Genomic DNA, 13,368 nt, shown 5'->3' with positions numbered 1-13,368 from the left:
GTAGTGGCAAGTGATACTGGAGAGTAGCTGTTAGCCTTTAATAAAGAAATGTTTTTATCCAGCTGCAATTTCTTTTAATGTACGTTTATCACTGATTTGCTGCTTTGGAACTTTAGCACTGATCCCACTTGATTCATTGCCTGGTCCTTTGTTCACCTACTGGTTTACACCCATAGCCTGGGATGGTGACAACATCTCTACTGGTTGAGGCGCTTAAGACATTGGTTGCACGAATATCATAAAACCTCTAGCATAATGGTTCATGTTCCAGTATCGAGAATGGGACATGAACATACAAATTCTGAGTTCAGAGTGTTATTCTGTGAGCAACTTTCACCACAGCTTAACTAGTGACTGTCAACAGGTTACATAAGTGTACCTGGTTGTTGATCCTTTCTACTCTCTTAAATTGCTTGATGCAAATAATCTGATTAATCACTTTCGGGTTAAATTTCAACCTTTTCCGTTTATTTTTATATTGTTTAATGCAAATTACTCAATTTTTTTTGGCCACTCATCATTGGAAATTTTCATTACTCTGCAACAGCTTCACAACATGAGCTGTTTTTATCCCAAATTATAACCTCAGAGTTATTTGAATTTGCAGAATTTTTGAAGTTTTTTTCTTATGCAGTGAAATCAGTCAGAAACATGTAATTCTATAATTGAATATTCAAAGTCTTTAGCCTATAGTGAAGATAAACTGATACAGTGATTATAGCAATCAGCACTGAACTGCATTGAAGAGTGGCATTCATACAAATTAGAAGCAGTAGACTACTTGGCCCCTCATTGCTACAATTGCCAAATTTGCTTATCCAAATTGGCAGATTGCTAGTAACCATTGACAGCCCAATCTTTGAAATTGAAACATCTGATCTCTGTTTTTCTGCATCTTCAGATGTGGTAGGGTTGACAAGAAAGCACTGTTCCCATAAGCTCAGATCGCTAAGTGACCTGCCCAATTAAACATTCAGAGCAGAGCAAAGAGATTCTAGTTATGCATCAAGGATTAGAGATAGTGTATGGTTGGAGAAGCATCGATTGTCTGAGGTACTGTCTTTTATATCTAATGTTAGAATAACACCCTGTCTACCTGTTCAGGAGAATGTAAAAGATGCCATAGTACTATCTGAAAAGTCAAGTGCTACACAACACACTTCATTTGTTGTCCTAATCACAATTCTCTCTCAACCAACACCACGTCTTCTTTTTTTGCTTTTTAAGATTGTGCTGTAGGCAAACTGGTTGGCATATTTGCTATGAAAGAGTGACAACCTTTCAGAAAAGCAATCGTGGCTGTGAAACATGAAGGATTTTTTTACACCATGTATTGAATACAAATAGCTTTAGGTTTAGACTCTGCTCTTTGAATAGAATGTTGTGAACCGCTCAGAATCAGCGACTTTGTTGTTGGTTGCGTCCGGCACTGGCAGCCACGAAGCAGAAGGGCATCACAGCAACATCAATGTGGTGGGCCCAGTGGCAAGAGATGCGACACTGACATTGGTGGGTCTGGTGCAGCTGGCAGCGAGGTGCTGGCAGAGGAGAATCGGCAGCGGCAAAAGATGGCACCTGAAAAGTGGTGACTTCAACACTGGTTGGGTCCGGTGTAGACGGCGGCATAGTGGTGAAGGAGGGATGGCAACTCAGGCATCATTGATGACGAGCTGGCTCAGGATGGATGGACTCTCTTTAAGCTATATCTTTCAGTTTTTTTTCTTATACTTAAAACTATGCAAAATGGCGCCGTTCTTGGCGACAGTAGAAAAGCTTTTCACTGTATTTTACTGTTTTTCTCACTTTAAATACATATGACAATAAAATCATTCATTCATAATATGTATTGCGCTATACACAGACTCCAAATGCATAAAGAAATTAATTTTGATTTTAACAGTCACACCAAAGATGGAAGAATTGTTTCAATGTATAGAGATGAAAGGAGAATTTGCAGAATTGGCATTAACAGTCCAGATGAGTTTTACATACATCCAATTTTCCAAAATCTATTGTGACAGTTAAGTATTGCAAAGATTCAGTCCTGCAAACAAGTTACAATACAAATTAATGCTCGCAGTATCTATTATACAACATTAATATCTGAAACAACAGGATTTACTACCAAAAGGAGTCATCCAACAGTTTTTTAAATTCTAACAAATCAGGTCCACAGTTCTTGGAACACCTTAAAACATTGCTGTGGAAATCTTAGTGTAAAATGTTTAATGCATTTGTGCATAATCTTTCTGTCCTCTATTTTAATGGAGGTGTAAATCATATTTTATTGGATCAACTTCTCTAGTAAAACAGCACGAAGTCTTCAGCCTGCAAAATTTCACAATCAAACTGTAATAAACTTCTGGAATAAATCACTAGGAAAGGCCACTGAAACGGACCACGTAAATTGAAACTCAACATACAATTAAATGCATTTTTAGAGAAAGTGAAAAATAATGGATAAGGCAAGATTAATAGCAGATGTGGTTGAATTATATAAAATGAGACAGGTTTATAAGTTTAACAGTCCATTTTCACTTACAATTACAATGATACCACATCAATGTAAGAAGGATAATCACAAATTAAGAATTTTTTTTAAAATTGGAGTTTCAGCTCAGTTTCTAGCATGAGCTTTATCCTAGAGACTTGAATGAGGTAGTAATGCACAACTGTTATTTTTCCAAAATTCCCTAGATTCAAGAAAAGCTCCATCAGCCTAGAAAGTAGCAAATATAACCCCTCTGTTCAAAAAGAAAAGGAGGCATAAAACAAGAAACTATCGGCTACTTGAAAACTATAAGGGAAACTTTTAGAATCGGTCATTAAAGAGTTATAGTTGGCCACTTAAGAAAACTCAAGGTAATCAGGAAGATTCAGCATGGTTTTGTGAAAGGGACATCATGTTTAATCAATTTATTAGAGTTCTTTCAATGAATAACATGTTGTCGATAAAAGAGGAGCCTGTAGGCATACTGTAATCAGATTCCAGAAGCCATTTGATAAGATGCAATATTTAAAGTTAATGCAGAAAATAAAAGCTCTTGGTGTAGGGGGTAAAATATTGACGTGGATAGAAGATTGTCTTGCTGGCAGAAAACAAAGTATGCAGTGATGAGTCTTTGTCTGGTTGACAGGACGTGGCAAATCCCTCTGGGTTATGAATTGGAGACCCAAATTTGTACAATTTACATCAATGACTTAGATGAACAGAGTAAAGGCACAGAACCTAAATTTGAAAATGTCACAAAGATAGATAGGAAAGCATGTTGGTTGTGTTGACATAAGATGTTTGGAGGCAGATATAAATAGATTGGGGAAAATGCTGGCAGATATGAGTATATAATGTGAGAAAAATGTCAACTTGTTTGTTTTGGCAGGAAGAATGAAGAAGCAGGTTATTACTTAAATGGAGAACATCTGAAGAATTCCAAGGTACAATTGGATCTAGATGTTCTTGTGCATGAGTCACAATAAGTTAGTATGTAGGTGCAGCACTGAATCAAGAAGGCTAACGGGAGGCTATCTGTTACTTTGAGAGGATTCCTACATTAAAGTAGCAATATCATTATTCACTTGTAAATGCACATTGGTGACATCACATTTTGTGCAGCTTTTGGTCTCCTTATTTAAGAATAAATGCTGTGGAGGTAGTTCAGAAAAAGTTTACTGAATTGATACCTGCAATGTGTGGATTGCTTTATGAAAATAGGTTGGACAGGCTGAGCTAATTTCCACTGGAGTTTAGGAGAGTGAGGGATGACTGATTAAAGTGTATAATGTCCTGAGTGTTATTGACAAAGCATAGAAAGGATGTTTTGGCATGGAAAGGCTGTTTTCTCTGATTGGGGAGTCCAGAATTAGGGGTTATTGTTTTGCATTTTTAGAACAGAGATGAGGAGAAATTCTCTCTCAGAGGATTGTGTGACTTTGGGACTCTGTCTCAAAGGACAGTGGAAGAGAATAATTGAATACTTTTAAAGGCAGAGGTAGATAGATTCTTGTTAGGCAGGGGAATTGAAGGTTATCAGGGGAAGATGGCAATGTGGAATCTGAAACACATACAGATCAGCTACAACTTTATAGAATGGCCAAGCAAGCACTCAAGGGGCTGAAACTGCCTACTTCTGCTCCTGTTTCATATGTTCGCAACCAAAGTCCAGAGTCCAGGATATGACCAAGATTGGAAAACATAGAAAAGATGGTTGGATAAAGAAACAATATCTGAGATTGGAACTGAAAATGTTGTCGTAATTTGGGTGGACGGAATAATAAGTGAGGGAAAGCATTCCAAATGTTAGAGATAGTGGTAAAGAATAAAGGCAAAGACACTGTAATAATGAACACTGGTTACAGCATAGAGCGAGGCAGAGATCATGATGCTGGTTTTGCAGCTTAGAAAGAATAAGTTAATAAAGTTTGTGCGAGTATTGTCGATAGCAGCATTGGTTAAATGGAGTTAAAGTGCACTGAATGTCAAATAAGCCCTAAGCTGAATCTATTCCATCACCAATTAATACAAGTTCCAAAACATCCATAAACATAACCAGTCTCTTCAGGTAATTCCCAGGATGCATTACCTTCAGCCCAGCAAATCCTGAGTCACAGTTCATAAGATTACATTCTCACTTTATGTATTTCATGCAGGACGTAAGAATTTCCAATCCGTGTAGTTCTCGGAGCTCAGTCCTATGCCTAAATACAGCAAGAAAAACATTTGTCAATTTCAGTGAGAGCTGTTCCTTGTTAAAATTTAATATTAAAATCACATTAATCATGGCAGGTTTTAACTCATTAAGACAATGTCTATATTAAAAGTACCAACTCGAGATGGTGTCTGATTCCAGCAACGCAGACGCAATTGGCTCTGCTAGTGCTACCTAACCAGGGGAAACTTCTTTACAATTAATCACAGATATGAACATGAGCATTGGGACATTTATTGTCTATCCTGTGAGGTTACTCACATGAATGAATAGAACATGCCAAGGTTCATGTGGTGCATAAACATGAGCATGGCCCAAGTGACCAATGGTTTGTTTCCAAGCAGTGAATTCAATATAATGTTTGTAATGATACAGCTAAAGATCTCTAGTCACTCGTGTCCAAAGACTCGTGTTAAAGAATGACGCAAGTCACATCTCAAATAATATTAAATTTTAAGGCTTAAATGACATGGAGACCTGGAAGTTTTTAAATTCACGTCTCACTAGTTTCATTTATACTGCAGTCCATGTGGAACTGCAGGTATGTGATAATCCTTTCACATGAAGAGTTGTTAAACCTTACCTGGATTCTGCCAAGCAAAGTTTACCCAGAGCGATTGCTGCATTCTGCTGGAGGCCACTTTCCTTGGCATCACCACCAGCGTGCTTTAACAACGTTCTGACAATGTCAGACTTGAGTAGAGAAGTAGCAGCTCCAGGGATCTCGAAGCAGTGCGAAAGGCAAAGGGCAGTGTTCCCCACCACTAACTCATCGTCTGAAGACAACAGTTTCCTTAGACCACTGAGCTCTGAGAATAGACAATGGAATGAGAGAGACGGAAGCTTAGGAAATGTAGATGGATTTTGAAAAGGTTAATCAATGCACTGGCATAAAAAAATGGAGTTTCACCATCAGTACCAGTCCTGAATCAATTTGTTGGTACAAAATGAGCACAGCAGGCAGGGCGTTTAAAATTAATTCTGGAAATCAGGACTGGAGTCAGGAGGAAGAACTGCTGCTGAAATATCAAGACTCTACAGCAGCAAAGGAACAGCTTTCAGAACTACGAGGTATGAAGTTTGGAGCAAAGACAGAACATGGAAAACAAGAAAACAGAGAAGATACTTTCTCACTAGAAACCCAACGTCAGGATGAGATGCGGGTCTTGGGACAGCGCTGTTCATTAATTGTCATTAATTGGATGCCTCAACAGTTCAAAAGGCAGAAAGCCCAAGGAGGGAGCCAGCAGCACTGGCTGGCCATCAGTCCCACTGGAACAGGTGAGTACTGTTGACACAGAAAATAGAGTGCACAAATGCCGTCTGCTGAAACTGAAACATACTGTTGTTCAATATGGAGGGTAACCACTCTACATAAACTGTTAGAACCAAGGCCATTATCTGTTCATACTTGCAGTTCATTCATTAAGCAATGATAGCCCAAGACCTGCCACCAATGACTGCCACCACATTCTGATTGCCTCCAGACTCATGTGGGGAAGGTGAGGGGAATCTGATGCTGAGAAAATGCCAGTGAGCATGAAAATTGAACCTAAATTAGCCTAACTGGCTCCCAGTTTCTGTGGAGCAGATTGCCAATTCCGGTGACCCAGACAACTTGCTAGGATGCAAGACATCATCAGGGCAGCCACTCCAACCTGCAACTATCTAAAACTCCTGCCTTCCCCCTGCCTTTGAAGCAAAATCCATGGCACTTACAAACTTCAGAAAGGCCTCATGAACCTTGTACAAAGTTCACCCTTCTTTTTAGGCTGTATCTCATGAATTTCAGAAAGCTGTCTTCAATGTAATCAGTATGTATAAAAGCATATGCAGTACAAATAAAAACAGAAAATGGATTGAGTGTACAACAGATCAATCAGCACAAGACAGAAAAATGGAGGCAAAGTTGCTACACTATCAGGCACTCAGCATTTTACCTTGGACATATATTGACAATCCTTCATCATTGTTAATTCAAATTTCACGGTAGAAACATCAGCAAATACAATGCTAATGGAGTGTTTTTTTTAATCCAAACCGAGTACTCTGCAGGCCTTAAGGGTGCACTTTCTGGTGACAATGGTCACTATCAGACAGCCAATAAAATTAGGCTGATAATTGAGTTATCTTACTCTTTCAGGCTCTTATTATGTGTTCTACACCTCTATATAGCTTTTAGTTTCAAGTACTGGAGTGAATGTTTCTTCTAAATGATGGTTGTGGAGTGTAGGTTAATAATGGCTGTGTACAGTCATCGTTATAATAACATTCCGTTCACCATTAATGATGGAAAAATACCAGAAAGTGCTGTGTGTAAGAGTATAGTTTATAAATAGGCCCAAAACGTTGACTCTGATTTCTCTCCACAGATGCTGCCAGACCTACTGAGCTTTTCCAGCAATTTCTGTTTTTGCTTCTACTTTACAGCATCTGCAGTTCTTTTGGTTCAGTTTATTTAGTTTATAAACAGATTGTGCTATATTTCAATATATAGAGTCCATCCCACTCAGCCCCAGATGTCCTGCTCAAGATTAGTGACAAAGTCATGTTAAAGTCTGCTCTCATCAGAAGATAAATTATCACATACTTTTATCACATTTAACAATCTCTTCACAGGCATGTTTGCTGTGACTGCTGCAGACAGCCAAGATTTTCACAGCATATCGTGTAGTTGTCTTCCCACCAACCTGAAACACAAACAAATCAAACCATGAATGTGCTCAGGGTGAGAGTCAAGCAAACAGGTGAGTAAAAATTCAATCATCTTTCCTTTTTCTCTGCTTTAATTGCCCTTCCCCATGCACCCTGAGGTTCACAATCATGCTTCCTCCCTTACCTCCCAACTCCCACACCGCTAGCTTATCATCTGAAGACAACAGCTTCCTTAGACCACTGAGGTCTCAGAATAGCTGATGGAATGACAGAGTCAAAAATATTTAGGAAGACTGGATTGGGTTTTGAAAAGGGTAATCAAGCCTTACGTCATTAAAGGTATCAGTTCATACTGAGTTACAGGTCCACAGGAAACAGCAGTTCTGTGGTACATTGTCAAATGAACATCATTCAAGTGAGAGCCTTGTTAAACTCAGTAGGTTATTGAACTGCTTGAGCTTCTGTTACCAGCAGAAAAGATACAAAGCTGAAGAAAAATTAAGTCATTGTTCCAGGCTAGTAACTAACGTTTACATTGAAGCGTAGAATGACACAGCATAGGAAGCCATTTAGTTCATCATGCCAGCTGTCCGGCAGAGTTATTAATTAATCTCACTCTCCTACTGTTTTCCCATATCCCTGTAAGTAATTTCCCTTCAGGTGCATATCCAATTCTTCTTTGAAATACACTATTGAAACGTTTCCACCAGTCTTTCAGGACATGCATGACAAATCACAACAACATAGAACCACAGATTATGGCACGGTTGAAGGTCATTTGGACCATCAAATCTACATCAAATCAGATGCAGCAAAAAATCATCTTCTCGTGTCGCCTCTGGCCCTTATGCCAAAAACCTTAAATTTGTGACCCCTAGTTACTGGCTGGCACTGGAAACAGATTTTTCAATTTTACTCTATCAAAACCGTATGGGATACAGTTATTAAAAAGCTGATCTGTAACATGTACTAAAGTTTCTATGTTTAACAGTGTTTTCTACCTTTATAAACCTGAGCATTTTCTTCACAATTCCAAATTTCAGTGCTTTTTCCACAGCTTCAGCAGACTGAGGGAGCATGTGACTCAGAAGTCCTGTGGCTCTCTGGAAAGTAACAAGAACTACTAACTCTCATGATACAGATAATTCATTAGCAACGTTTTAGGCCATCCCTTAAAACACCTTGCAAATTCCAGTAATGACAGCTACATTTCAATTAGGGAATGAAACACAACAGTAATTAGGCCACGAATGGATTATACTTACTGTGAGAATGCCACCATCTGTACTGTCAAGCAAGGAGGTGCACCTTTCTGTTATAGCTGGAGCTTTTGCCTAAAACACAGACAGAAAGTAAAGAAGAACAAGCTTGACATCATGAAAGGGGAGATACAATTACAGCATTAATTAAATTTCTAAATATTCTTACACAGATCCCTCTACTCCTTTTATCCATTTGAATATTCCAGTTACTTATATTTACCGCAGAAGAATGTAAGTAATTTCTATTTTACATAATTAGAAGAATTAAATTGAAAGATGCACTGAAGGTAACTTAATTCAGTCAATTCTCTTCCATTACATCTTTCATGTCTCAGGAAACATATGGTAATATAGTACAGATATTTCATTCAATAGTAATTATGTTACAAGCAGGACTCTCTATCAAAATTATCACTTGCAATAAATGGTGTATTGCTGGTAGCATTGCTGCGAGCAATGCAGTCATACTTAATATGTGAAAAAAAATCCTACTGATCCACAGAAAATAGGGAGAGCCAGCATTCAGTTCCCAGTTTATGCAGAATTGGCTCATCTCAGCAAGTCAGTGTCTCAAGAAGAGGAAGACTCTCAATTGCTGTCCAAGTAGTTTTGTTGTATAGTATCTGCATAAACATCAGCTACAGATTAGTTCAGGATGGTTCTGATACCCTATGGATGCTAATTTAATGACTGCTACATTAATTAATCAGATGCATGCATGAAACACAATGGCACTTAGGAATTGTGCTGCCACTGCCTTCAGACGATATGCGAGGAAATATTTTAAAAACAGTATCTAAAGATGCAGAGATAGCAAGAAATGCAGATGCTGGAGTCAGAGATAACACAGTGTGCAGCTGGAGGAACACAGCAGGCCAGGCAGCATCAGAGGAGTAGGAAAGTTGACGCTTCGGGTCGGGACCCTCCTTCAGAAATGGGGAGGGGGAAGGGAGCTCAGAAATAAATAGAGAGAAGAGGGATGGGGCTGAGGAAGGTAGGTGGGATGGTGATAAGTGAGTACATGTAGGGAGTGGTGGGGATTGGTCAGTGAGGTGGGAGGAGCAGATAGATGAGAGAGAAGATGGACATGTTGTGTCAGGTCAAGGAGGCGGGGATGAGAGGGAGTGTTGGTCGTAGGATGAGGCCGGGGGTGAGGAGATTTTACAACTGGTGAAATCCATCAGGCTGTACACTTCCGAGGCAGAAAATGAGATGTTGCTCCTCCAGTTTGCGGGTGGTGTCATTGAGAGACTGGAGGAGGTCCAGGATGGACATGTCACCCAGAAATTGGGAGGGGGAGTTAAAATGGTTTGCAACTGGAAGGTGTTGTCGATTGTCGATTTCACCAGTTTTAAAATCTCTTCACCCCCGGCCTCATCCTATGTCCAACCCTCCACACCATATTATCTAAAGATGCATTTGCTTTCCTGCCCTCGTCTTCCCACCTGGATGGTGCAGCATTGCTCCATGGAAAAGTTTACCATCAGGCCCAGAAGAGCATACAAGGTTTCCCTGTAGTCAGTCTCAGTGACAGATGTAATAGCTTCATCCTGTACAAATGGAAAAACAGAGTTGTTAAAAATTGGGTGACTGTCAAGTATTTGAGATGAAACAGCCTCAAGTCCAAAGATAAAATACAGGCTTATAAATGAATCAATGCAATTCTGTCATAATGTAAAATCTCATGTTATGCTTTGTAATCAAATTAAGGAGAAATAAGGTGGTTTGAACAGAATCAAGATCACTTTGATTACCAGCCCACTCCTTAGACTGTAAGACATAGGAACAGAAGCATGCCATTCAGCCCGTGGAATATGCTCTGCCATTCATTGAGATCATAGCTGATCTGATAATCTACAATTAGACTTTCCTGCCTTTGCCCCATATCCCTTGATTTCTTCTTGATAAAAGTCTGTCTCCCTCAGCATTGAATATACTTAATAGTCCATCTTCAACAGCTGTCTGTGGTAAATAATTCCACAGATTCCTTCCAATCCTTCATATTCCATAAGGGGACTTTCAAGCTATCTCTCCACTCCTATATTTCAAACTGTTTTCGCCAATGAGAATCAAACAGATTTTAATACAGGATCAATCCTGAACCCACATCTGCTATGACAAAGCTGAGCCATAACAGCAGGAGAAACTGACATTAGGAAATACATCCTCATGTGGAGTCATCAATATCCAGATCAGACTTTTGGACAAAGTAATGGAAACAAGGACACCTGGCAACAGCAAGGCAACATTTGGGTTGCATAATGGGAGAGGAGAGGATTTTTAAAAAAAATTATAGCCTACAGGTATTTCTGCTACAATGCGCGTTGCGTTAACATGAATTGGCTGTAACGTGATTGATGAATAGTGGACACTGTTTGGATAACGCGAACTTTCTGCTGTACAGGTATAGCGATTTTTCTGTAGCAATGTCCCTATAACACGATTTTCCACAGCGATTTTCTACAGCACGAGGTCACACAAGAACGCAACTATCGCATTATAGGAGAACGACATGTATGGGCATTGCTGGCTAAACCAGCATGAATTGCTCATCCCAAGTTACCCTCGATTAGACAGTGGTGAGGTGTCTTCTGGAGTGCTGCTATTACTAGGGTGTAGGTACAGACCCAGTGCTTTTAGGTTGGAATTCCAGGATTTTGATCCAGTAATAGTGAAGGAATGGGTAGTTGGTTCCAAGTCAAGATGGAGTGGGGGAATTTGCCCATGGTGTTGTTTCCATGGATCTACTGTTTTTTCCCTTCTGGATGGCAGAGGTCATGGGTTTGGAAGGCACTGTCAAAGAAGTGTTGATGTGTTTTCACAGTGCATCTCATAGATGGTACACATTGGTGCCATTGTTTTTTTTCTAATTAATTCATGGGTCTTGCTGGCTAGTCTAGCATTTATTGACCACCTCTAACTGCTCAGGGTTGCTGGAAGGGAAGGAGGATCATGTCACTGGCAATTCCAAAAAGCAAAACTTTCAAAGTTATCTTTTGTGTGATGACATCCAGTGATCCTTTTAAAGACCACTGGCTTAACACCATACCTGAGAAAACTGACTGAAAAATGTAATAATTCATAGGTGAGAAGCTAACACACAGAGATGTACTCCCTGTTTATGAAAATCGCAGGCCTCAAGTCAGTTTCCAGTAGGTGCGCTGAACAAACACTAATAGCTAATATGGTGTGCAATCTTGAACAGTTACGGAATGAGCATGCTATATTAAGTCTTGCAATACCTCTTTCTTGTCCCAAACAAAACGGGTGCCAGATAATCAAACCATCTGACTCATAGTCAAGGGTTCGTCACTAAGACAAGGCTGATGCTCATCACCTAATCTGTGTAAATTATGCAGACACTTGTCACACAATAAACATTATTTCAATAAAGATAATAATGAAAGGCACTTAAAAACAATACAAAATATGCTACCTTTCTGACTGCTTTCCAAATGAAAAATTTAAAAATTTTATTATGAACGTCAATGCCTGATAATGAGCAAAGCTGTTTGTCATCGAAGAGATACTCACTAAATAGGTTTCAGTGGCACATTTAATATCCTAAATGGGCACAGGAAATATCCAACTTGAGATAAAAACAGCAGCACCCATGTGGGTGTCTGTCTGAATTATGAGAAAACTTACAATAGCAGCTAGGCAAGACTCCCAGTATTCTTCTCTTGCTGCTACTTGTCCAGAAATTGTCTTGTCAGATGCAAAACTCCCTATGATGGATATGCATTGTGGAAAGACCTGCTTATTCACCAACTTCAAGTTTTTCTGCAACAAATATCAAACAAGCAAAATTAAAATGTGCATTAGAAACAGTAAAGTGAATATTTGAAGCCAAAATTAAGCAAGTGAAAAATGCCTTATTGAAATTTGAATATGACTTGTGCACAAATAACCTCTGAGGTATTATAAATGTAATGTCAAATTACACTCTCAAATACACACTGACTGTTAAGTGACTGGTGGATACGTGAAATGGCCCAGTATTCATTTCTTACCAAGAGAATTTCAAATGATGGTAACACATTAACTGCAAAATCATTTCGACAATACTTTTTAAACCTAATGGGGCAGAACACAAAGATGATATTACCATAAAAAATTGCAATAAAATAGAAAAAAATACTCTTCATGTTAGAAAACAAAACTGTTTTATACACTCCAGGGTTATCTTTCAATATGAAAATCAAGGCTCGGCCAAAGAATATTAATAATCACAATTTATCAGTCGATGCACAGAAATTTGAAGAATCGTGACTAACAATCATTTTCAAAGAAGCATTCATCCAATTATAAATCGTTGATATTTTTAATTATCCACCTCAGAGATACGATTGAGCCTGACATAATCAAATTGAGTCCACCTCTCCCAAACTCCTTGACTTGCAGATGTCAGTAGAATTAAGTTTTACAGGTCTCAGTATCTGTTTTCAACTTGCCTGCACATGGCAGGTACAGTGAACAATGTTTCAGTGCTGTTTCCTTTCTGCTCTCTATCAACATGATGCAAGGAAATACAAGGTCCGAACTTCTTGTAGTGTCCATATAATAACTAAAAGGGACTTGGAATAACAGAACTATTGGTTTTATGGGTTTTTTCTGCTCTACCTAAGATGAAACAGCTAGTTGGATCTGATAGCTGTATACACTGCAAGACTGAAATATAGCCCCATTTTATTATGCAAATTTTCCATGGCTTTGGCTATAGTAAGTCTGGGATCTAGACACTT

At 39.0% G+C, this 13,368-nt stretch overlaps 1 protein-coding gene across 3 annotated transcripts in view; it reads right to left on the bottom strand.

Annotated features, from left to right (window-relative positions):
• Positions 1–1,771: 1,771 nt before the first annotated feature.
• The window catches only part of ttc12 (tetratricopeptide repeat domain 12), a 42,178-nt gene continuing 30,581 nt past the window's right edge, over positions 1,772–13,368 (bottom strand). For 2 of the 3 annotated variants that reach the window (XM_020511188.2, XM_048615640.1), the window contains exons 14-21: positions 12,637–12,700; positions 12,272–12,406; positions 10,069–10,173; positions 8,627–8,695; positions 8,363–8,464; positions 7,297–7,396; positions 5,290–5,515; positions 1,772–4,695 (exon numbers count right to left, since the gene is read on the bottom strand). In XM_020511188.2, the coding sequence (XP_020366777.2) occupies positions 4,626–4,695; positions 5,290–5,515; positions 7,297–7,396; positions 8,363–8,464; positions 8,627–8,695; positions 10,069–10,173; positions 12,272–12,406; positions 12,637–12,700 (871 nt within the window). In that variant the 3' untranslated portion in view covers positions 1,772–4,625. The remainder of the gene's footprint in view (positions 4,696–5,289; positions 5,516–7,296; positions 7,397–8,362; positions 8,465–8,626; positions 8,696–10,068; positions 10,174–12,271; positions 12,407–12,636; positions 12,701–13,368) is intronic. The other variant, XM_048615639.1, reaches the window with a different exon arrangement.

This window comes from Rhincodon typus, chromosome 32, assembly GCF_021869965.1.
Source record: "Rhincodon typus isolate 14 chromosome 32, sRhiTyp1.1, whole genome shotgun sequence".
In the NCBI taxonomy this organism is placed as follows: domain Eukaryota; kingdom Metazoa; phylum Chordata; class Chondrichthyes; order Orectolobiformes; family Rhincodontidae; genus Rhincodon; species Rhincodon typus.
The sequence above is the reverse complement of the archived record's forward strand: the minus strand, read 5'-3'. Positions and strand labels throughout refer to the sequence as shown.